This window comes from Gambusia affinis, linkage group LG01, assembly GCF_019740435.1.
Source record: "Gambusia affinis linkage group LG01, SWU_Gaff_1.0, whole genome shotgun sequence".
NCBI classification, from domain to species: domain Eukaryota; kingdom Metazoa; phylum Chordata; class Actinopteri; order Cyprinodontiformes; family Poeciliidae; genus Gambusia; species Gambusia affinis.
This window is the reverse complement of record NC_057868.1, coordinates 29,758,155-29,783,411: the sequence shown is the minus strand read 5'-3', so window position 1 is coordinate 29,783,411 and position 25,257 is coordinate 29,758,155. Positions and strand designations below refer to the sequence as shown.

Here is a 25,257-nt window from a genome sequence, read left to right as displayed (position 1 = left end):
TCATTATCTCTTTTATGTGTCTACAGTGCTGGGAATATGGAATCTCTCTCTGCCGGGAGCTGGCTTTCCAGTATGAGACTTTATATGATTATCAGAGTCTCAGCTGGATACGGGTAAGTAAACGCAAACGCGTTTCTGCTGCTGCCATCAAACAAGCGTTCTCTGTGATGCTGCAAGGAAAGATTTTCAGCTCCCTCTGTCACTGTGATGCTCTGTTGTGGGGTGTGAAGTGCAAGCACAACGTCCCAATTACCTGAGCACGCCCACGCTCCTCTGGAAGCGCAGAGGATTCAGTAAAGTGTGTGATTAAATTATTATTCATCATGGCTCCGCTGCTTGTTTGTCTTTGTGTCACAGAAAATGGAGGCAGCGTATTATGACAACATCATCGAACAGCAGAGGATCGAGCCGGAGTTCTTTAAGATGGGCTTCTATGGGAGGAAGTTTCCTTTCTTCCTCCGGGTAAGAGACTGCAGTGATCAGAAATCTGCATCACAGCAGGAGACCATGTCTGTTATTCCCACATGTAACTATTGGGATAGCGGACATTTCTTGTGTAGAAAAGATGAACTGCAACTTGTTTACATGTAATGTTAAACTTGTCTGCCGCTGGTACAAAATGCTGCTGCGCGTATTTTAGCAGAAACACATAAAAGAAAATCCTGCTATTTGCTGTTATAAATCTGACCGGTCCTGTCACTGGCCAGTTTTAAATTTTACTCATTTGCCTTCAACTTAAATGAGACTAGAGTTTACTTTATTTTCATAAAAATAAAGATATGTTTTACTATGTTTGGTACTTTTAAAAAAAAAATAGTTTATATTGTTGAGTGTTAAGCTTTGTCTTTCATCAATCTCTCATGTTCAGCACTTTTTTTCAGCTGTGGCTCATGTTTATGCGCTTTGCAAATAAAGTTGTTGTTGATGTTTATGGTTGGGGTTTGGCTGCAGCCAGTTCATTGGAGGATTGGAAAAAAAAGTAATTATTTTAAATTTGATGCATGCAGTCAACAATAGCTGCTTCTTAACTGCTGTAGAGAGAAGGTTTTTCATTTTAAAACTACAACCTTAGTGTAAAATATATTATGTTGTGTTAATGGAATGTTAATACTAAGCTTTCCAAAATAAATCATATCCAGATTCTTTCACACCCTCTGAATCACAGTGAAGTCTTTTGGCTGTTTTTATGGTAAAAAACTGAAACTGTGAGCATTGCTATCACTGCAGCTTGTGCTGTTGGTGCTGAAACAGTAAAAAAGATGAGGTAAAGTTAATTTCAGAACCAGCAGGCTTGTGCTGCAGATTTTAAACTGAGTAAGAGGTACAGTGAGGTTTGAACACTTCCCTACTCTTTTCTGCAGAATAAGGAGTTTGTCTGCCGTGGTTACGACTACGAACGGCTCGAGGATTTCCAGCAAAGAATGCTGGGAGAATTTCCACAAGCCATTGCAATGCAGCACACAAACCAGCCTGATGACACCATCCTGCAGAGCGACGCCCAGTGTATCCTTATAACATTCCTACTGCTGGTGCCACCACTCAGAGATAAAGATGTTTTGTATTAATAGAAAACGTTAATGATGACTGAAAAACGTTGCATATTAAATAATAAAAAAAAACCTAAACCTCAATCTGTCATTGTTCTTTCCAAGTCAGGCAGTAAAAGCGTTTTCCCCTTCATCTCCATCCTCCTCTTCCTCCTCTGTGAACATGTACCAACATCTGACTCGTCTTGTCTCTTCCTTGACGTGTGGCTTCCCTAGACTTGCAGATCTACGCAGTGACTCCAGTTTCAGACATCTCTGATGTGCCTCAGCTGGAGCGTGTGCCTGAGAGGATCAAGAGTTTCTACCGCATAAACAATGTCAGCCGCTTCCACTATGACAGGCCTTTCCACAAGGGGCCTAAGGACCGAGAGAATGAGTTCAGGGTATGAACAGGATTGTCACTCTCAGCTCAGCTCAGACTTTCCTCAAAAGAGTAATAGTCCAGGTGTAGCCTTTCAACACTTGAAATGGATCCAAGTGTTGAAACAGCAGGTAATTAAAGCAGCAGTGATAAACGTCTCAATTGATTTTGGTTGGTGTAATGCCCCCTGGCGGCCACAGCGGAAGCCACCAGGCTTTTTTTTTTTTTCACTTGAAATAAATGAGAGCTTATCCCTGTTTTTCAGTTAAGCCACTATAGTAACAAGCGTTTAAGATATGCAGTTTTGCAGATGAACTGTGTTGGGTGAGCTGTGTTTTTGTTCAGTATTCAAAAAATAAAGACGTCTTCATTGAAATAGAGTTCAAATGCAAAATTGTTTAGATTAATCTGGACAAACCTAATTTCTGTAGCATCTAATTGGATTCAGTTTACTTAAACAGTGTCAATTCACAACAAACATCATTTAATGTTAGAAGACAAACAGGCACAATTAATATCCAATCTTAATCCAACATATGACCTAGCCAATGCAATTTTTTCCTTTAAAATCCAGTCATTTAATCACATTCCTCTATAAAACAATACTTCATCTAGCAAAATTTAGTCTAAAATGAAGTTCTTACATTGTCAAATAAATGAATCAGTTTGCTTGTAAAATTAAAGACTAGAACTGAAAGTCAACTTCAGTTATCAGGTATTTTGGTTTTCCTTGCTTAAACACTGTCTTTAAAACATCATCAGATATTTATGAAATGCAAACCATATACAGTATGTGTATATTTTACCTTGGTATGTTTGAAAGTTTTTCTGTTTGTATTAGCTGACATTTCTGATGCTTTTCCCAGAACTAACTGAGTTTTTATAGGAGCATTCATACCTTTATAGTAATTGGACAGCCTGTGGACACTGATTTTGGTTCAGAGATGAAGAGTGGTGTTATCGGATTTCACAAACAGCTGTAGAAACATTTAATGTGTAATATATAGCTAGAATCCTCTCAAGTCCAATCACGACTTCTACATAACATTTGCAGGCAGAATCTGAAAACCGAAAGTTCTAACTGCTTTCCCTGAATCATTGAAGACGTATTAGTTCTTTCAAAACTGTAAATAGTGTTTACTACAGATGAAATGTAAAAAACAAAAACAGCCTGGGGCACTTCAGAGACTCGCTTATGCATAATATTGTATTTTTGTGTGACACAGTAACCCAGATTTAAAATCAAACCGCATAAAGTGTTAAGCATGTAGGTCACCAGTCTACAACTGTGTTTCTGCCTGCCAGGTTTTTTTTATTTTTATCAGCAAAACACAGTCAGATGCCCACTGGGTTTAACTAATATTAGACGATGCTGTTAGAATAACCACAGCTTTTTATCTGCATGTTCAACAGAGTCTGTGGATTGAGAGAACAACCCTGATTCTGGCTCGTCCTCTCCCTGGGATCGCCCGCTGGGCAGAGGTGGAGAGGAGAGAACTGGTGGGCTTATATCAGACGTGTAACACATCTCTTCGTTCAGACATGTAAGCAGCTTTGACATCGGCTGTATCTGTGTTTTCAGGTGGAGGTGAGCCCACTCGAGAATGCCATTTACGTTGTGGAGAATAAGACCCAGGAGCTGCGGACTTTGATCAGCCAGTACCAACACAGGCAGCATCACGGCAACATCAACCCGCTCAGCATGTGTCTCAACGGCGTCATAGATGCTGCTGTGAACGGCGGCATCGCCAGATATCAGGAGGTAGAGCTTAAAGGCAGAGACGAAGGGGAAGCAAGCGAGAAAGTGATGAGTGTTGAGTTGTTGCTGTGAAAAATCTTTATCTTTTGTCTGGTTCTCTGCAAAAGGCCTTCTTCGATAAAGACTACATTAGCAGTCACCCCGAAGACACAGAGAGAATCACGCATCTGAAGGATCTGATGCAGGAGCTGGTCAGATTCAATTTAAATACTTTAGTAGATTTAAGAATGCTTTGGAGATAGAAACATCTTGTTTTTTTTTTTTTCTTTTCTTCTTTCCTGATGTCAGGTGCATATTCTTGGAGTGGGGTTGGCAGTTCATGAGAAACTGGTGCATCCAGAAATGCGTCCTCTGCACAAAAAGCTTGTGGACCAGTTCCACATGATGAGGACAGGTTTACACCATGTGAGTTTTCATTTTTCTTTTTTAAAAGTGTTCTTGACATACTTTGTAAAAACAATAATGACTTTTAAGCCTTTCCACATTTTGTTTTGTTACAATCACAAACGTCAATGTATTTATTAAAAATGTGAGCAGGGAAAAAAAACAATATCTGGCTCTCAAATTTGTTTACCAAGAAAAACTGAAAAGTGTGGCATGTGTACGCTTTCAGTCTTAATATCATGAGCATGAGAAAATGTAAAAGAGGACTTTCACTCTGTCAACATTCTGTGTTCAGTTAGGGGTTTTTGCTGCCACACGGACATCTTTTCATATAAATATAATACTTTTCCCTCGATCCAGCATGTTTGTGCTCATTGCTTGTGTGAGCAGTGTAAATATTCAGAGTAGTATGTGATTGGCTCCCAGCAGTGTGTGCCCGGCATGGATCGATTCGGCCCTGCAGGCTGCCCAGGGGTCAATTCTCCCAGAGGTATCCTCTCCTCGCACAACCACATGAGCCCTGAGAGCGTCCGGCTGATGCACAGACACAGGTCAGCCACTCAAACGTTCATCCTTTAATTTGTGCCGCATCGCTAATTTTAATCTGGGATCGACACTTCTCGGTGTGGTCTGGCTTTTAAAATTGTTTCTATCTACTCATTTTCTAAGCTACTAATCTTAGAATTGATCCAAGAGAAAACAAGCATTTTGCCACTTCGACTGGGTTGCATGTTGAAGGGATTGGTTCAACTGTAAATAATTATTAATACATGCCAAAGGCAAGTATTAGCAAAATTTGTAATATTGAAAAAAATACCAAGTTGGAGCACCATCTGGTTATCAGGGAATATTAGCCAAATAGATTTTAGTCTTGGTTATTGTTTTTAAATACCTGTCTATTAAGGCTAAGATTCATCACAATATAAGATTTCATTACCACAAATAATTCAACCTTCAAAAGGAGGCCAAATTAATTGTGAGTCTGGGATTAATAGTCTTTATACCTACATTTTTCAAACTTTTATAAACCAATGAATTCAATGAAGCTTAAGACGTTGGGGACCTCTGAATAAAAGCAAAAATTTACATTAAATGTCATTCTTATGTTCTCAAACAACATGTTGGTCCTGCAGCCCTCTGAATTTGCAAGGCTCCATCCGTCACTCATCCTCCTCCCTGTCCTCTCACACATCGAGTGAGGCAGGAAACCTGGTCATCATGACTGACGGCCTGATGGGGGAGCACCCAGAGGAGGCCATGCACATGCAGGTAAGACTTCTTAATCTCATTGAGATTATGTGTGGAATTGCACACTTTTCCCCATCTATCTGGGCTTTAGAAATGAACATAAACTGTCTATTGTTTTCTCACTTTACAGTACAGTTTTTTTTTAAATTCTTAGAACATAACTTCTTTTTCAGCCGAGCCCGTCGTCTTCTAGTTTGAGTTCAATCCGCTCCAACTCCTCCCAGATTATAAACTCCGCTCCATCAAGTGCCAGAGGTGAGAGGCAAAAATCCAGAAGGTCATGCAAGAAAATAATTCACTCACAGATCTGTTCACCAAACTTCTAATATTTCTTTAAACTGGTGACGTTTGTGACATGAGTAGGATCTTGGACACACACACAGAGCAGATTTTGCTATAACATCAACAGTAATTTGAGTTGTTAATAAACATAGATCTGTCTGATGTTATACTTACACAAATAAATTTCATTCAACCAAGAATTTTGTATCTTTTGTACCTCTCTACTAATAATTGCTGTAGGAATATCATTTAAAATGTCAATTTTATTAAAATCATATGTTGAAAATTATCGGTACCTTCATTAATCAATAGAAAAGTCTTTAATTACATCAAAGCTGTCTAACGTTTTGCATGTTCCTATTGGACAGCGAGGCATATTGCCCATATAAAAAAATGCCAACTTCTTTTAAATATACAAAATAACAATCACAATAGATCACAATAGATTTAATCCACATGTTTATAGCTCATTAACACTGTGGAACAGCAGGGTAATTTTTTCTGTTTTTGTAGAGAGATGTTGGTTAACACTTTTTAAAAAAACATTTTTCTGTGTAGGCTCTCCGTCTCTGCCCGATAAGTCCAAACACAACCGAGAAGTGATGATGCTCCTGCCGTCTCACCGTGAGAGGGCCAACAGCTCCATGTATTACAACGTGGCAGAGAATGGACAGGTACGGACGATCAACACTACCCTGAAAAACAGAATGCTATGATATTCTCTTTACTTTCTGATGCAAAAGAGTAGAATATATATATATAAGTTTTTTTTCCTCTGTTTTAATTTCTCGTCTTAGCAGCAGAATAACCACATGCAGCGTGCCTTACTTCAGCAAGTTAGCCCCTGTAAGCCTTGTGCTGATCCTCACATGAATCTGCCAGAGAAAGGTAAGTCAAACAAAGCGAAATCTAACAGCATAGCTGAGTTGTGGGCGGTGTGTGTTTTTTCTCTCATGTGAGACCTTGATGTGGTTCTTCCTCCAGTGTTTTCCAATGCTTCCAGCAACTGGAGTCTGGATGGAGAGAACCGGGAGCAGATGAACTACGTCCCGGCTTCTACCGGAGGAGTGATCATGCCCCCTGTTCCTCCCAGATCCTTCCCATCAGGTACCGTCTCACTGCATCTCAGAATTTAGTTTTTAACATCTCGCTTTCAGTTGTGATTGAATATTCTGTCTGGTAGGATTGCTGCCAGCAAATACGGAGCTCATTGACTTTAGAAATGCTCATAAAAATTAGGTTTTTTTCTTCACATCAACGTAATTTCCTCCTAAATTCAAGTATTTGTTTTTATTTCCAGGACATTTCATGATGCACTGTGATGCATTTCACCACCAAAACACTGATCCTCCTCCGGCTTTGCCTGTTCGATCTCTCCGAAAGGTATCAGCGACGTTTGCTTCAGAATTTAAATGCACCCAGTAATGTTGGTGGTTGAACATTGCAGTAGATTCACAGTGAATGTCCTTGGAGGCTGGAGTCTTAATTCAGATGTGTTCCTTCATTAACCCACCTGATTCAGACACTTGAATTATCCTCTAATCTCTTTAACAAGTTCTGTGGGAGTCTCTTTTATATCAGATGTTTCCTACTTGGGGGACATTTGATATAAATACCCAGAAAAGAAAAGAAGAAATGTAAGATTTTTTGTTATGCAGAACCTCACTCCTGACAGCTGCTGCTGTTTTGTCTCCCCAGTCTCCTCTCCACCCTATCCCTGGCTCCCCCACCAGCCCTCAGTCAGCTTTAGGTGGAAGTAACTCCACGCTGTCAGGCAGCGCCAGCAGCGGCGTTTCTTCTCTCAGCGAGAGTAACTTCGGCGGCCAGTATCCCGATCCTGGTCCCATCAGGAACGACGCCTTGGAGCCACTTCCCAGCCATCTGTGGTCCCCCCCTGATGAGTACATGCCTTCTCCCTACCTTCACATCCACTACGGTGGCACAGAAATTGACTCCATTGACCCCGTTCGGCCTTTCCATTACCGCAACCCCGCTTCACACCCACACGGCCACCCGCACCCACACAGTCACCTGCACTCCCACCCTGGGCTTGAGAGCCACTCCCATGGTCCCTCCCAGCACCACCACATTCCCACTCACGTTCCCCATCACATCCCCTACCGCAGGCCACAGCCTCCAGCCGTGCCGCCCAAACCCTACCTGAGAGAGGGCTGCATCCCAGAGGAGGAGCTAACTCCTCAGCCCATCCCACTGCCCCGCAGGATCTTCCACTCCCCCCACGGCCACAGGGAGGACCCAGGAAAACATCCTTGGGAGCAGTGCATCAGTGAGGAGCATGAGGAGAACCAGTGAGGGGGAGGCTCCAATCAGAGCGATCTTGTCTTTATCTCTTCATCTGCACTGAGCCATGACAGCAGTACCAGAGCGTCTCGTGTGAAGCATGTGTGTGTTCCGGGTTGATCCCCTATCACCGTGTATTTTATCGCCAGTGCACATGAAGGGATGAGAAGGAGTGAAAATCCACCAAGCTGCAGTCCGAGGCACAAACTACCTTTGCTGCTCCACATGGCCTCCTAGGCGGGATTCAAAGAGGAATCTTCAGAACGATAACACAAAAGTACTCTGTTCAAAAATTGATATTGATTGTACACAGCTGTACGATTCGTCTGTGAGCATGTTTTTTCATTTGACAATTATATGATTCAACGGTTTTTGTGGAACATTGCAACCAACACGGTGCAGTATTAGCTCTGAGCGACCTTCGTTTTGCTTTCCATGTCGGTTTTCACAGCAAACAAACTGCTACTCACAGTGGATTGACTTCTCTTGTTTAAACGCTTCATAGATATGAATACTTATTTTGATAAATTTGCTACATTGTAGTGTTTTCGAAGGCTTAAACCCATTATGTTTTTTTCAGACAACACTGTTAAGTGCTCCTTAATAGTGAATCATATCAGATGGTGCGCCGCTATGTGTGTTGCTGCTGGACTCCCATAAATCTCAGCTCACTGAAACTGAGCCTGCAGCTCTCTGTTTGGACATGAGGTACCAATCTCCCATCCGTACCACGTGTATGGACAACGACGTGAATGTATTCAGATGAGATGTTCTTCTTGTAACCGCACAAGCTGCAAATCCCAGTTTTCTGTTCAAGCGCTTCAAGTCCAGTTCTTATCTTAAGTCTTCGTTAGTCCGTTAGTCCTGTGTGCGTGGCAAAGATATCTACAGACGAACGAGGGACTGCTGGGAAAACGGAGGACAGAGGCAAACTCGCCTCGCGCCTGTCGGCTTTCATGTTCATGGCGAGTACAGGAGGAAGACTCCTCTTCACCCCCCCCCCCTCCCCCGACACTCGTCTCTGCTGGACTTCAGTCACTAACCTTCCTCTCCACGTTTTTCCTTCTGCGTTTGCCGTCAGGTCAGCGGTGAGGTTTGAACCCGCACAGCTGCTGTGGCACCATCAGGTCACTCCTGATGGTGTTGGAATCGCCTACCTGCCTTAAGTGCACTCTAATGCAGTCTGACCTCTCACCGTTTAGCGGCAGCCATTTCTTTTTCACTCTGTCCTCTCGCTGAAGGAGAAAACAAAAACAGAGCAGATATCGACCTAGTGATGTTTTTCTATGGTTTCATTCTGCTTTGGTTTCAGATTGCTGTTTGTTTTGTTGTGCTGATACTTCTGACCTGCCTGAAGCTCTTTCTCATTCACCTTCTGCTGTTTGACTCTGACGATGGAGAAGGCTGAAGATCAACGAGGCAGAGAGCAACGCTCCTATTTTTATTTATTTTTTGCTTTATTTTTGTGAAGTAGGAGAAACTGCGCTGTTTTCCGTTCCCTTGTTGGTTGGAAGGATATAGCTAATATTTTACTAATTCCTTGTTTTCCTGGCAGATTTTTGCAGGTGGATGCTTTGTGTTTGTGTACATCAAGTTGTCAGCTGACTAGACAAGATCTATTTTTGTATGTGAGATCATCAGTTGTGTGTGCATATCACAGGAACTGACAGAAGGTATCAGACAGGCTGCTGTAGTTTGTATGGATTTGAGGTTGCTAGTTAAATGCGGCTTTGAGGATAACAGGCGACTGAAGTGATACTCAAATAGGATTTTTCAATGTACATTCTGTTATTGTACATACAGCAGTATTGTGAAATATTTTTTTGAGATTTATCGCAAAAGCCCTAAAAAACAGATTTATTGTTGTTTTGTGTATATACATGTACTCAAGAGATTAATGTAATTGATAAATATCTATAATCAGTGTTTGGGAAAGGACAAATTCATTAGACTGTGGCCTGTCTCCACCATACTTCTCATATAAATACTTTATACACTTTTCAATGTGCTTTCCTGTACATATGGTGTTAGCATGATCAAAAAGTGTTTGGTTGTAAAAGTGGTTTTCCTACTCCCATAACTGCTGTGGTATGGAATTCATTAACAATGCCAAACATTAAAGACAATCTTTTATCAGCTCTCCCAGTTTTCCGATGCTGTTTCTTCTGTGATGTGCTTGGAGGGCGCAGTGTGTGGCCAGCAGAGGGCGCTGCATATTGTTGGTTGGCTGGTACCATCCTGCCAGCCAAGCCCGGATTTGACTTGCGGTTTTTATTCTGCATTTAAACTGTTATTTCACAGTCAGTAAACACACAGGAATGCTGAAAGGTGAAGTTATTTTAGGTAAAAAGGTTCCTTCAGTCTCACCCAGGTCTGATAAATGATACTAATTTTATTTAGAAAAAAAAAAATAAAAAAATTAACAGGTAGTTTTCAGCATTACGCCTGCATATTTTTCCCTCAAACTATTATTAAACTTTTATACCAGATAAAGATTTAGACACGTATGTGACTAATTTCAAAATCTTAACTTTCTTCAGTCCTTTTCCAGGCAGAAATAAACATTTTTTTGTGGCTGAGTCGTAAAGGGAGAGTAGCCAATTTTAGAGCAAATTTGCATAATCTAAATTCCAAAACAACTGAAATCACTTTTTTTGTTTTGCTTTTTTGTTTGTTTATTTTTTGTTTTTTTTTTGGACTGCTGCAGGTGCTTTGTTGCCCAATTTTACACCACACTGCTTTTCCATCAGATTTTTTTTTTTTTTTTTTACATTAAAATCTGTGAGCTGCAGAAACAGTTACAATTAAAACATAACAAGTGCTTCTTGTGAAATGTCAAAGTTTTAGACATTCTGGTAAAGAAAACACACCCCACAGTATTCATCTGACAAACCTTTGTTAGCACCACAATTATATATCTTCATGATGTAAATGTCCTGTGTGACCAATGGAGACAATGAATGTAGAGCCTTAGTATTCAGACCCCTTGAAATTCTGGCAATGTCTTTATACATTAAATCATAATTTCAATATATCTGATTTGTTTTCTAAATATACCAATATAATATAAAGCGTAATTGGGAAGTAGAATGAAAATGACAAATTGTTTTCAACCTCTTACACAAAAAATTTTATCTGAAAAGAGTGTTTTTTTTATTTATTTTTGATTAAAATAATTTAATTGGATCTGTCTAGCTCTATGATTTATTGTTGTCCTTCTCGAACCTTCATTCCTATCTGAAAACTTTTTTTAAAAACCTTACAAGATTTCCCTGGTCTTAGATCCATCCTTTAATTCTAATTAATGAGACAACTTCTGAAGGCAATGCACTCAATTTTACTCAAGGATTTCAGGTAGAAAAGGGGCTTTTTATTTGTAAAGAAATTATCAACTTTGCACCAGTCAGTTTTGGATGAAGAATAAAAAAATAGATTTTGTTCACATCTGACCCATGCATCTTCTTTCACATTGCTTGTGTCCCCTGGATTCTGACAAAAAGATCATTCTTTCAACAATGACTTTATTTTTGTATGTCTCCAACAAAAGTTGGCATTTGACTGACATTTGCTATGTCAACAAATTCTTCCACCTGAGTTGTGGATAGCCCCTCTGCGGCTTCTCTGATTAATTCTCTCCTTACCTGTCGTTTCAAGTGGACAGCCATGTCTTGCTAGATTTGCAGTTGTGCCACACTGTTTCAATTTTTGGATCATTGATGTAATGTAGGTCAAATAAACAACTGAAAAAACTAAAAATAGTAGGAAACACAACAAAAGAAACAAAACAACGCATAATTTCAGAAAGGAAAATCTTGTAGAAGTAGTTCCCTTTTAGTGTTTGAGTTAGTGTATCTCCTTATTAGCTACGGTATGTAGGGAACTGTTTTCTGAAAAACCTTAACATTTATTAACGTAAACTTAATTTCTTCACTGACGTTTTGAATTACGATGCACCTACTGTTCTTTCTGTCCAACATTGTTGACACACTGTCAGTTTGACTTATCTTCCAAGGTGTGTGTGTGTGTTTTTTGGTCAAGCAAGGATTGTAACCTCAGTGTTTCAGACATTTATGATGCAGGCACAAGAAGAAAAAGAAGAAAGGAGAGTTTGGATAAAAGGCAGCCAGTTCCTTCTCCTGAGGATTATGTTGCTGCAGCACATGCAGATACTTCATGTTTACAGCAGCAAGGTTCACTCCCCTCCTCCCCTCATTTCTCTTGGATTGTGCTTTTTTATTATTATTTTTTTTTTGCTTGAAAACTCCTCTGCCTTGGATTCTGACTATATTTTGTCCTAAGGGACCCGAAGAGCGAGTTGGACATAAAAGAGGATTCTGCGCATTCGTACATTAATATCATGGCGGCTGAGATATTTTCTGTTTTGGTGTTTATTCTGCAGTCATTGTTAGGGGCATGAGAGCCCCATGATGAAAAGCCCCTCTCATGGGTTTGTCCACAAAACCAACAAACTCAGCAACCTCAAATCTGATCTTGCATCCTCTATTTCCTAAAATATAACCTATTGCATTTATTCTGAAATAGGATCGCCTGCTTGAATGAATTTGGAAACAGATGCACCTGACATATCAGAAAAAAAAGACTTTTAATAAATGAAACAATACTAATAAATAAAGATTAGCCAAGTTTTACGTTCAAAGTGAAATCCAACAAAAACAGACATAACACTGAAGTAAAGTACAGTACCAGAGCAGAAATTATATTTAAAAAAAAGACACCCTGGGACATTTACAATTAATTTTAAAAACCTCTGGAGGCAAACAGACATTGTATAAAAGCATCAAACAGTAGACAGTGATTTGATTCTGATTACAATTTACAAATTTATTGAAGGATAAATACTTTGCTGATATTTTTACTTGAGGTGCACATGTAAACACATTTTAAACACGTGTCCTTGTGGTGAGTTTTTCTTTTTTTTCCCCCCCAAAATGATCAATAACACTAATGAGGCGATGATGAAACCAGTCCATAAATTCACGGGAAAATGACAAATTATAATTGTAAATAAACCTTTAATGGCATCCTCCATTGCTCTCCATTGCTGCATGGTGGAGTTAAAATCCGGAGGATCTCTTCAGGTGGATATGGCTACATCAGGCGTTTCTTCTGTAGAGGAGCACTGCAGCTGTCTTTCAGCCGACTCTTGTCAGTAAGGAGCAAACTTCTGTCTCTCTGGCTTTTTGATGCAGTTTGCTGAGGAGATCTTGGCGGTGTAGGCGGCAAGGGTGGTGTGAGAGGGTGCCGCGGTGGCGGCCACAGTGGGGGCGGGGCCAGACAGAGTCAGAAAGGGGACGGACTTCATCCCCAGGAGGCCAGAGAGCGGCACGGCGCCGTATGGGGTGCCCAGCATGTGAGTGGGGGTCAGCGTGCTGACAGCGGCCAGAGTGGGTGCAGGAGAGGCGGTGGGGGAGGTGGGCTGGGTGAAGGCCATGTTGAGGTCAACCGGAGAGGCCATGGTGGCTGCTTGGGCCGTGGATTTGGCTGTCTCTAAACTGAGATGGTAAGAATAAAGAGACATGAAGACAGGAAAATGGATTACTGGATTGAACTGTATCACTATTCTGCATTTAAAGGCAGAGCAGATGTGTTTTATGGTTCCAGCACAGATGGTATTCTCAGTCAGTATCTTAGCAGTAGATAGCATTCTGCTTTGTCTCAGTTTTTTTTAAAAGAAAAATAAACTTATGCCAGCAAAAGTTTTGTCAGACCAAAGTCAATTATAAAAGCTAAGTTATGTCATATTTGTACTCAATCTAGTTAATAATGTTTACAGTCATGCAAAAAGCTAGAAAATCTATGTGACCTTATGAATGTGATGAGAAAGATCAAAACATTCCTCATTGGTCCATTATTCTGGCATTTAACAAACAGAATTACATTTAATAATATTAACTAAAACATTTAGTCTGATTTGATGTCTCACCATGAGAGGGTAACACTTTATTTGTCGGTTTGTGAATAAGACTGTCATGACACCGTCATAAACACAACACCTGTCATGAACATGAGCCATAAATATTCATGAAGACTTATTCATGTTCATGACAGGTGTTATGTTTATGACGGTGTCATGACAGTCTTATTCACAACCTAACAAATAAAGTGTTACCGAAAAAAGTTTTCATTTGTAATTTTTTTTCTCATTTTAGTCACATTCCTTAAATAAACAAATCCTGCTTGTAATTATTTTGCGTTGTGAGCAAAATTAAAAATGAATGTGATTTGAAACTATGTTCTAAAATATAATACTACATTACAAATAACCTAATTCAGGTTTTCTTCATTGCCTTTTGCAACATCATGAGCAGCAGAAGGCGGCACCTCATTCATGCTTATGACTTCCGACCCTCTCAAGCCAGCCAGTGTGTTCCTCATGTGGCAACTCATTAGATGACTTGTTTTGTGTGACTGGGTCTTACCAGGAGGTAATGAGGTACTGGGCCAGGTTGATGCTGACTGGTGTTCCTGTGATGGTGACATGGCGGTCGCTCGTTCCATCCAGCTGGCTGCCAATTTTAATCTGAGCTCCTGACACCTGCCGGATCTCATTGATCTTGGTTCCTTGACGGCCAATGATTGAGCCAATCAGCTGCAGAGGTTAAAGTTCAAACAGTTTGCAGGGTTAATAATAATTTTACACAGGGGCACCGTACAGGGGTGGAAAAGTTGTGACAATTCCAAGGGGCTCTTGTTTCTGCTTTTTTTAAAATTTATTTTTCAAATATGTTTTTACTTTAAGTTCAATAAATTTTTGGATGACTATTTACTTGAGTAAAATATAATGGATTAGATGCTCTATCCTTTTGGACTGTGTTTATCTTCAAATATCTTAAAAACCAAAATAGCCAATAAGTTGGGAAAAAATTCAAAATATAAATACATACATTACTTCAGCAACAAAACTTTCTGACTGAAACATGCTCTTAGTTACTGTTAACAAAAACAGCGAGCCATGAAAAACCAGGAGTTCTGTTTAGCTGACATGATGCTGACAAATTCAAATATTGCAGTTAGGTTGCTGCTCTTTAGTTGTTTGGTCATCCATCATGAATGTCAAATGCACTTTTCTACCCTGCCGGGGTCTGGCTTAATTGCTACTGCGTAATAACGGTAAAGGAGACGGGATGAGGCACATTTGCCTCTCATTAATCTGAGCAGCTAAAAGGTTATTGATTCCTCAGAGTGGTGACGGCTTCCCAAACAAATCACTTCCCAAACAAACACTAGCTTGATGCATCTCTGCACTAATGGAAAAACATAATGGGAAAATAGCTCAAGTGCATACCATACGTTCCTGTTCCCGTCGGCCTGAGCGTTCTCTCTGCTGGAAGCAGAAGAGACAACGACCAGACCTTCTCTTGCGTCCCAAAAAAACATTATTGCTTTTGTTCTGCTTCAGTCATCCCCACCTGGACCCCAGGCTGTTTAGTGACAATGGATATTTAGCGGGAGTGGAGTTAGCGGCTGCGAATGAACTCCAGTGCAGGTGTGAGGTGCTCAAGCAGCAGAGTTTATGTAGGCAAATATACAGCAACTGAGGTAGACAGCAATGAAATGCTTGTAGGATGAGTGTGTGGCAAGTTTTAACAGCTGCTGATGCTTATTGACCATTGACTTTGTGTGTTTGTGTAACACACAAACTCTGGATTTCTTTCGTCTGCGTTTCTCATTTCTTTCCTGACAAGTAAGCGCCGCGGTCCAAAATCCGCTAGAGCGACTTTGCCTGGCTATTATTGGCTCAATCAGGTGGGGGGTGAATAGAGAGCAGCCAGCCCAAAGAGCAACACTACAGACAATGGTCGCCACAGACCATATATAGCTGATAAAGCCTCTTCCTAACTGAGAGCAACAATCTCCACCGGCTATCAATAGCATACAGCTGTCATCAGCTTGCCTGCTTCGGTGTTCATGACCTCATACTGTTATCATTTCTGTATGAACAACCTGAGAAAAAGAGAATCCAAATATACGCAGGTGTGATTTCACAGATGATTGCATTCGTTAAAAGCGACGCCGCACGGTGCCTCTGGTCTACTTGTGGCCTATATATCGATGAGTTCCTGCTGAGACATTCATTTAAAAAGGACACAGAAAGAAGGATGGGGTGGCGAAGGGTGCAACCATTTTTCTTCCTGCTAAATCTCCCCTCTTCCGCAGAGACACAGCAGCACAATGCTGACTGGGTGTAAGCAGTTTCTGAACGCATCTGTGAGCCTGCGTGTATGTGTGTGTGTGCACACATGTAAGCCTCCTTTAGGGCTTCAGTGTGCGATCACAGACTGGGTTTGTGCGGCCCTGAGGAGGATGGGGGAGCGGGGGGTTTACGGCGGGCCGAGGAGGCTCAGTCACGGCTGTAAGTCCTCTCTTCTGGAACAATGGCTGGAGCTCACAGCTGTCCCTGTCACGTACCGCGCTGGACTCCCTCGGTCCTCTGGTACATTGTGTTGTTTGGTATGTGGGTGTTTCTTTGGGGATGAGAGGCGGTAACGAAGGACCTGCTGGTTATTTAGAAATGATTAAGGCATCTAGCTATATCCTACACAGCATCCAGAAAATGAAAACAATGGTTCTATTTTCATTTATTTTTTTCTGACTTTGGCATAAATTATGTCTGTTGCTGATTTGTCATTGCTCCTGCTAAATAATGCCATAAAAATACACAATAGTGTGAACACAGGGCCATGCAAAAGTATTGATAGCCCTGAAACTTTTTAACATTTTTTTTACATTATCTCCCAATCTTCAACGGGACTTTATTCAATAGGGCAAGACAAAGCTGCACAGATACTCAGGTCCCAAATATGGCACCTGTAAATAAAATCCAGTGGAGATACCTACAGAAGTCAAATATTTAGTAAAAAGAGTCCAAATGTTCCACAAAGGAAAAGATTAGTAAACAAACAATTTCATGAAGACAAAAGAATCACTGCAGACAAATCATGAATATTGTTCTAGAGAAGTTTAAAAAAGGGTAAGGACATAAACCAATGTTCAATTTTTAAACATCTGACAGAGCATTACTCAGTGCAGCACGACTTCAAACCTAGCAACACATATCTATAGATAGATAGATAGATAGATAGATAGATAGATAGATAGATAGATAGATAGATAGATAGATAGATAGATAGATAGATAGATAGATAGATAGATAGATAGATAGATAGATAGATAGATAGATAGATAGATAGATAGATAGATAGATAGATAGCCTGTCAACCACAGACTGACAGGCTGTGCAAGAAGAGCCTTAATCATTCACTCTGGAGGAGATGTACAAGGCCACAACTCAGGTGGAAGCATCTGTCTAAAAGACAGATTAGACAGATTGATACTCTTTACTGAAGAGTGGCAAGAAGAACCTCATGGTTTACAGAAAACTGTCTTCATCTTAGTTTGCCACAAGCCAAAAGTGAAAGACAGAGCGAACAGAGCTCTGGTCAGACGCTTTTTTTCCTCTTATATATTTTCTCTTTTTTTTTTTGGAATACCTGCGGCAAACAAATCCCTTCCCCTCACAATCTACTCAAAACCCCCAAACAAGACAATGGCAGCATCAAGTTCTGGGGAGGCTTTTCTTCATGAAAGACAAGGAAGTGTCACAGTTGGTGGGAGGATGGATGGGGAAAACTGCAAGACAGTCTTGGAAGAAAAATGTTTGGAGTTTAGAAAACACTTGAGACTGGAGTGGAGGTTTGCCTTCCAGCAGGACAACACCACCAAATTACAGTCAGTGCTGCAATGGGATAACTTAAATCAAAGCATATTCATATGTTAGATCCAAGTCCAGTAGAGAATCAATGTTCACAGGCACTTTCCATGCAATCTGACTGAAACAGAGCAATTTTCCAAGGAAGAAAAATGGGCAAAACAAGCTGCTAGAGATATTCCCCAAAAGATTAATATCTGATTCCAGCATCCTGACTGAAACACACTAGATATTTGATATTTGTTTGTAAAAAATAATAAAAGCCATGAATCTTTTCCCGTTCTCTTCACAATTATCCACTACTTTGTGTTGGTCAACCACATAAAATCTCAATTGAATACATCGACTTTTGAGCTTAATGTGATAAAATGTGAAAAAAGCTCAGTGGCTTGGAATACCTTTGCAAGACACTGTAAACACAGACCATATTGTTTAACATACTCTTCAGCATTTTGCTCTTAGGATATGAGTGATAAATATTCATAGGCTTCATTGCAGTATTTACTTCTCTTATTGTTTGGAGGATGCAGCTATGTAACAGCAGAACTGACATCGTAGCAGCCACGCCTATCGCTGGACTGATTATTTCATTGTGATTTTTGCTCTGAGATCAGAGAGTCTGCTCATCAAACCCGAGCGGAGGCTGAGCAAGTGAAGAGGGAACAGATCTTTCTCTTTCTGTTTTCTTATTGGCTGTTTTGACAGCAGACAGCTTCTAAGTAGGTCAGGAAACATGAGAGGATTTCACTGATCACTCAAGGGAGTGAGTCTAAGACACAGCAAGTGCAGCCCGCGCAACAATGTAAAAACGGATCCATATCGGCTCAAAAATCCTTTTAACCTTGGCGTAGTCCGAGGTTAGGATAATGAGGGGATAATTAGTGAGTTGCCCACATTGCTTTTATCTCTTTTGAAGTCACACTGCAGCATCTCCGTGGTTGCATCTCATCACCTGCTGCAGAGCTATGTGAATGTGAAATGAGGACTGGATGTGGAAATACCGACACTTAAAAAAACAAGTGGATTTCTCTTACATCATTGGGAATAAGAAGCTCCTGAGATGTTTGAGAGTTTGAGTCCAAACCTGAGAGAGAGAAAATATAAGCATTCAGAGAATAAAACCAACATATCACAGGTTTTACATAAAAATTGAGCTCCTTTAGTTTGTAAAGCTGCGCAATCCACCCCTGACGTGCTGCAAAAAACTTTATAAATATTTAGCCATTTCCATTTTAATAGTCCCATGTTAAACCTGGCACCTTCTCTCCCCCCTCCCCCCTCCCAGTTCTTTGACACTGCAGAACATATCATTACACATAATACTTTCTCAGTCAGGCTGTCGGGTTCAAGAAAGCTACAAAGCCTTGTCTCCTCCCAGCAAACTGGCTAAGCTCCAAATCAGCTCGGCTAATAACAGCCATCCTTTACCTCCCATAACTGTGGGCTGGTTAAAAAAGCCACATATGGTTACAGTGGAGGACGTGTCAGAGCAATGGAGCACAATCAAGAGAAGTCCTGACTAATAACACATACCAGGCATGATTGTCGAGGCAGGCTGGGCAATGGGACTCAGGCCTTGCTGCATGGACAGTTGGTGCAGCTTGGCCAGCTGGAAAACAAAGAAGAACTTTTACCAGAGACATGTGAACCACAAAGTCAACAGGTTGTATAAAATTCAGACATGGGCCATTGTGATACTCTCACAATTAGATTCCTTGGCTAAAAGTATGTTTTCATTGTTCCTCTAAAACATGAATTACATGATCTAATTAGCTACAGCTTCAAAAGGGAGAAGCAATAATTATTCCTACTGCTGCAGTGATTATATAACACACTGCGTATAAAGCAGCTGTCACATTCTTCCCTGTCCTCCTACGTTTGCTAGTATACTGAAAACAATTCAGGTCTAAATGTGATGAAATGGACAATTTGTGGAACATCAAGTCCTGTCACGTCTTTAATCTATAGGTGTTGCTTTTGATGCACTCTGAATAGTGTGTATGCATTAGGATGGGGAGTGTGGAATTCAGTAGTCAGCTATGACAGTGGTCACAAAGAAGAAGTGCTGGCTTCTAGTGGTCAGATAATTATTAGAAGAATAGATATTACGTTGCGGACAATGCCGTGTAGTGTGAGATTAAGTTTCTTCAATTTGCTGACCACCAACAGAGAATTGAGGGTCAGCATTGCAGTACTCTACAGCATGCCTTCCAATACTTTCTCTAACAAAGGACCTAAATATGCATCAATAATAGGACAATAGGAGCAGTTTTGAAACTCAACATTTTAAAACCTCTGTATAACTTGTTATCATAACTGGCCCATGTCTAGTTAAATCACAATTCTAGAAGCAGCCATACCTCTGAATGTGGAATGCCATATTGATTTTGCAAGGTGTAGGCCTGTAACAGAGCATTCTGCATCAGTTAAAAACGTCACACAGGCAATAAATCTGCAGCTTCCTAATGAAAGTGCTTCTCAGTGAATACAAGCTGTTTTTGCCAAATAACATAGAGCAGAAAAAGAACCAGATGGCTGCATTTCCACTAAAAAGAAACAATCATTGGATAAATCTAAAGTATAAATTCATTCTTGTGTTCATTGATTGATTCAGACACAACTGTTAGCTTTTGTTTGACTCAGTGTGGAAATGTCCTTTCTGGGTATTTTTCAGTGCTGTTGCCATGATAGAGGTCAATAGTATTTGAGTTGTGTTGCCAGCAGCATTAAAAATTGCTTATTAAAGTTTTATTAAGAACTGCTCTGTCTGCTGTTTTCTGTTTTCCTGGACAATCTACACATATGAATAGAGACATTTCTATACCGGGTCTAGAGCTTATTCCAACAATGATGGATTTATGGGTGCACTTAAAAAATATATTATTGGATCTTTTGAACCAGTTCTACTACGGGTATGTTACAAAATAAATGCACCTTAAATGTCAAATATTACACACAATAATAATAATAATAATCCACTGTGGTGCATGATGTACCATTACTGCAGAGATGGGTCGAAAAAAAAAATTATCCAAATGTATTTTTATCACTATGGTTTAACTCCAGTTACCTAATCTGAAGTAATAAATATTTTTTCCCCACCTCTTTTACTGAAATCCATATTAAAATAAAGGAAATAGTTATTTGTAATTAACTGTGTGCCTGTCAGGCAAATGGACAGAATATTGAGATTATTACATTTTTTAGAGCTTCGTGCTACACAAACATAACTGTCCTTGTAGCTATGAAGAGTTTAGTATATTAAAAAGCACCCAAAAGCATACATATTTCAAACCTGGTGAAGCCAACAGTGTCTCATTGATTAATGTGTGCATTTTCAATGTACTATAGAAGGAAGAAACCTTTGAAATTGATTCATGTTCGATATACAAATTCCACTCTTCTGGAGTGAGACTCAAGCTTTTGCTTTATATTTTGCTCTTGGTTCTCCTAATGTAACTGGACCAGAATCATATGCTACTGAATTACAGTTACTGTGTCCTAACACTAATAATGTTTAGCTATGCTATGCTAACCATGCTATGGTTAGCATAGCAGGCTATGGTGTTTTCCTGTTTTGATAACTGGCAACACTAACTTGCCGGTTATCTTTTTGAAACCAGCATAACGTTATAAAAAGATTACAGTCTATATGTTTTTAAATATTTATTGAAAGAATATATTAAGCAATATGCATAGCATATGTTTTATCAATGCAGGTTCTAGTCTTATTAAATAAACGAACAAGAAATGGCTGAACACTAACTGTTTATATCATAGCAACAAAGCTGTTGAAAAGGATCAGAAAAGATACTATCCAAAAACATTTTCAATGAACATGAAGAAAATCACATAACTCTATGTTCTGGTTCAGCTTGTCTTCAACATTATAAAAAAAAGTACCATGGTCAGAAGATTTCCTTGATAGCTCAGTGAGACAATTCTGCTCAAAGTTTGCTGCAAATTATTATTAAAACTCCATAAAAGAAATCCAAAGAACATTCAAAGAGGTTTTCCAAAAAGCAGGATAAATCTGGAATCTGGAGTGCTTTTTGGCATATGATGCAGGTTGTTCACTGAATCAGATAAAGCTGCACTAGATAAGGCCAAGGAGAACATCTGGATGAAATGGCAGAAAAGCAGATGAAATAGTAGATTCACTGTGTGTTCGGCTTCATCTTCTACTGACTCAGAGTAATACAAAAACTCCTTAGAAATGTCTTTGTTTAGGGGCAGCAAAATGTTGCACATTACTGAGAAAATAATCTCTAGTTGATAAAAGCAAAATATTAAAAAATTAATGCAGGGGAAAACAAAGTTGTCAAGGGAGAAGAAATGTTGAAAGTGCTAATTCCAAAGAACTGCAGAACCAAATTTTATCAAAATAAAATTAATTGTTAGCAGAGAATTGAAGACAATGAATTCATCAGTCAACTAATTTAATAATGTTAAATTTCTGGTCTTGTATTTGAGCCAGGTTAAACAGACCTCTCAAAAACGTGCACATTTATTGTAAGATGACTGATTATGTAATGGTCTCCATTGTGAGTTCTTATTCCAGTCAAGCTCAGTTTTAATTTGCATGTCTGTCATTACAGCACCAATGCTATTTGTTAGCAATAAATTGAATTTTTAATAAATAGCAATCTTGCTGATAAACATTAGTAAGATTTCTCTAGCCAACCTACTCAAATTGTGATATTTAAATAATACAATACTGGAACATTTGTGCATAAAGTCAGGTTTAATGTAAATTATCTTTGTTGTTCTTTTAGTGAATCGCCTTGAAACATTCAGGGAGGTTGAGAATGACATTCTTAGTTGACTGTGGTTATATGGTGATAATGTCTCAGGATCTAATTAATGAACTCTGCTTCTGAGGGCTACATTGCTACAGAAGCATTAAAGTTGCACTTGATCATTGACAAATGAATACAGCCAGATTTTAGTGCTGAGAAAGCAAAATGATACATTTAGATAGAAATCTCTGAATAAAAGGTGAACTACAGAAAACAATAGCTGAAGCCTCAAAACTCAAGACACCACCCAACAGCTGAAAAGTAAAACATGGATCTATGGATGCATGTATCCATCTGAATAATTAAGGGGGTGTCTTTATATCCTTCCCTCATTACAGTTATGGCCCTACCAGACAGCACTTAGCTTAACTCAATTTTGTCTGACGCCAGCAGTCTGGAATCTATTACCAGTCCATCCTATACGGTCATAAATGGGAGAGGAGAGCTCATCCTTGAACTGTATCAGTGCATGAGAGCTGCGTCTAAATCCGGAAGATCAGAAACAGTGTAAATTCATGGAACATTGTTAGAATTTACAAACCCACTTAATGTGTCGAGCGTTTAGATCTTACTATCCTCAGCTAGAGGCTGCCCTTACCATGCTGATAATCTAACAGCAGCTTCTTCTGCTGTCATGGGACGAATATTCCTAAAGCCGAAATGTTTGCGGTGCAGAGCTTGGCGGGACAAAAAAAGACATGGTGGATCTGCGGTGGTGGTGCGCAATGGCATCAGGTTTCAGCACTGCTTATAGCTCCTATGAAAGGCAAGAACAATAGCTGCAGCTTTACGCTCAGCTGTTGGTTTTAATGCCTCATACCGCATGTTGGACTGTGTTTCTGCGCACCTACAGCACAAGCTGTGCTCTCTATCATCACTCAGATCCTCACAGAGCTAACACTCATTCCTCTGCTCTACAGGGGAGTTTAAAGACTAGTGCTTGAAACAGGCTGGCTCCCACAGAGACAGGTTTATTCAAGAGATTTTCAGGAGAATATTACATGTTACACAGACTGCACATCAGGGATCAGTCCACTTACCTGTTGGAGATCCAGGCCACCCTGGGTGACTGAATAAAGAGGGTGGGGGGCGAATTCTGATGCGTCAAACACCTAAAAGGGCACAGAAACAAATGAGGGAGGCAAAAAGAGATTTCAATGCCATACTAAAGTATTCACACAAGTTGAATTTTGCTAAATTTTTTAATGTTCTATGTTGCTGGAATATTTATTTTTTTGCAAAATGCAAACAGGTCTTGACATTTTTTTTTTCTTGCTGCTCTTCCATTAAGGCCAGAATAGTTGAGTGCATGGCTGATGGTGGTTCTGTCAGTTTTCTTTCACCCGAGCTGTGGATTTCTGCAGCTCCTCTGCAGTTAACATGGTTGTTTTGGCTGCTTCTTTGGGGTAATGTCTTTTTTCTGTTTAGATGGAAGACAGTTAAGTTTGTAGTTGTGTTGTATGTTTAATATTTTCTGATGGTGGATTAAATAGTGTTCAGTGAAAAATGTAAAGCTTGTAATGTTCAAGAAACTGACCCAGTTTTAATCTGCTCCAAAGATTTCCCCTGATCTGCCTGCTATGTTTCTTGGTCTTCTTTATGCTGTTTGTGCTCTAATATTATCTAATGCAGCTGTAATTCACTGAGATTTAATTTTGGACTCTGTTTACCAATCAGGTGACCGCTGAAGGCCTTTGATCCTATTGGGGTATCAGGTGAAAGGGACTAAAAACACAAACTCTCTGCACATTTATTTTGAAACCCTTATACATTTTTCTTCCACTTCACAGTTTTGTGCCACTTTGTTTTGGTCTATCACTTCAAATCCCATTATAGCACATTAAGCTTTCTGGACCTAACTTCCCAAAAAGTGAAGAAGTTCAGGGGAATAAATACTTTTGCACTCCAATGTATAGGTTACCATATTGTCATGCCTGCAACACTCTGCAAACATTTTAGCTTGGAGAGCAAGTGGGTGGAAGTAAATCTGTGCATACTAGCCACAAGTCCTGAGAATGACATGTGATGTGTGAATAATAAATAGAAGCTTAAAATGTTTAGCTTATTTTTAGCTGTTGCCACAGATCAAATTTGGTCCGCGATAGCCTCTCAAGCCTGCATTTCTGACACTTTTACACACGTAACAAGCTTATGGTCTATGACTCATTCCATAGACCCTTTCCCACCCTATTTCATTTCCCTCAGAGATTTATGCATCCTTATCACGGCACAGCTTTCATTAAAGCCTGCTCTCAGTGACCGGCCCCATGCCCCGGGTTTAATTTTATTGCCTATTATGAGGAATATCAAAAACACAGAGCCATTCTGTAAATTGACTCGAGTCTGAAGCAGCACAAACAGTGTCAGAACTGCTGACAGCTATGCAGAATATTTGGCTGCTGCTACATCCTTAGGAGACGGCAGGCCTCCAGCCTCACTTGCTAATCTTGTGATTCGCTCCACGGGGAGGGAACGGGGGGAAGGTGGTCTGAGGGTGTCTGCCCCTTTTCAAACAACAGCATCTTTAGAGCTCCAGTCATTTTACACATGCAAAATCCACTCAGGCTCCCACGACTGACCTTCAATAGGATTCTTGTCTTTACAGCAGGAGTAGCAAAAAAATAAACAGATGAAAAAGAAAAAATGGACCATGCAAATGGTCTAGGAAAAACTCAGCCTGGTCATTGCCTTCCTACACAATTCCACTCGATTCTTATCTCCCTTCAGTGCTTCATCTGGGATTTTGCCCATTGAATTCAATTTAACAGCTTGAATTTCAATTGGGAAAATCCCCAAACAGAAGGAGGAGTTGTGAACAATGATGTTGATCTTCTGCGTTGTTTTAG

At 39.9% G+C, this 25,257-nt stretch overlaps 2 protein-coding genes across 6 annotated transcripts in view; one reads left to right on the top strand and one right to left on the bottom strand.

Annotated features, from left to right (window-relative positions):
• LOC122829530 (dedicator of cytokinesis protein 3-like) overlaps nucleotides 1–10,022 on the top strand; it is a 54,348-nt gene extending 44,326 nt beyond the window's left edge. Inside the window, exons 39-54 of one of the 5 annotated variants that reach the window (XM_044114193.1) lie at nucleotides 27–113; nucleotides 358–462; nucleotides 1,362–1,503; nucleotides 1,764–1,930; nucleotides 3,322–3,408; nucleotides 3,491–3,670; nucleotides 3,775–3,858; nucleotides 3,956–4,072; nucleotides 4,481–4,602; nucleotides 5,185–5,320; nucleotides 5,473–5,554; nucleotides 6,140–6,255; nucleotides 6,382–6,469; nucleotides 6,566–6,688; nucleotides 6,882–6,964; nucleotides 7,280–10,022. In XM_044114193.1, coding sequence (XP_043970128.1) covers nucleotides 27–113; nucleotides 358–462; nucleotides 1,362–1,503; nucleotides 1,764–1,930; nucleotides 3,322–3,408; nucleotides 3,491–3,670; nucleotides 3,775–3,858; nucleotides 3,956–4,072; nucleotides 4,481–4,602; nucleotides 5,185–5,320; nucleotides 5,473–5,554; nucleotides 6,140–6,255; nucleotides 6,382–6,469; nucleotides 6,566–6,688; nucleotides 6,882–6,964; nucleotides 7,280–7,894 — 2,334 coding nt within the window. In that variant the 3' untranslated portion in view covers nucleotides 7,895–10,022. Of the gene's footprint in view, nucleotides 1–26; nucleotides 114–357; nucleotides 463–1,361; nucleotides 1,504–1,763; nucleotides 1,931–3,321; nucleotides 3,409–3,490; nucleotides 3,671–3,774; nucleotides 3,859–3,955; nucleotides 4,073–4,459; nucleotides 4,603–5,184; nucleotides 5,321–5,472; nucleotides 5,555–6,139; nucleotides 6,256–6,378; nucleotides 6,470–6,565; nucleotides 6,689–6,881; nucleotides 6,965–7,279 lie in introns of all 5 variants that reach the window. The other 4 variants (XM_044114183.1, XM_044114174.1, XM_044114164.1 and 1 more) reach the window with 4 other exon arrangements.
• Nucleotides 10,023–11,350: 1,328 nt separating this feature from the next.
• LOC122829525 (poly(rC)-binding protein 4-like) overlaps nucleotides 11,351–25,257 on the bottom strand; it is a 42,281-nt gene continuing 28,374 nt past the window's right edge. Inside the window, exons 9-14 of the mRNA XM_044114146.1 lie at nucleotides 23,452–23,523; nucleotides 19,973–20,014; nucleotides 19,146–19,221; nucleotides 18,647–18,696; nucleotides 14,323–14,492; nucleotides 11,351–13,395 (exon numbers count right to left, since the gene is read on the bottom strand). Of these exons, the coding sequence (XP_043970081.1) occupies nucleotides 13,050–13,395; nucleotides 14,323–14,492; nucleotides 18,647–18,696; nucleotides 19,146–19,221; nucleotides 19,973–20,014; nucleotides 23,452–23,523 (756 nt within the window). The 3' untranslated portion in view covers nucleotides 11,351–13,049. The remainder of the gene's footprint in view (nucleotides 13,396–14,322; nucleotides 14,493–18,646; nucleotides 18,697–19,145; nucleotides 19,222–19,972; nucleotides 20,015–23,451; nucleotides 23,524–25,257) is intronic.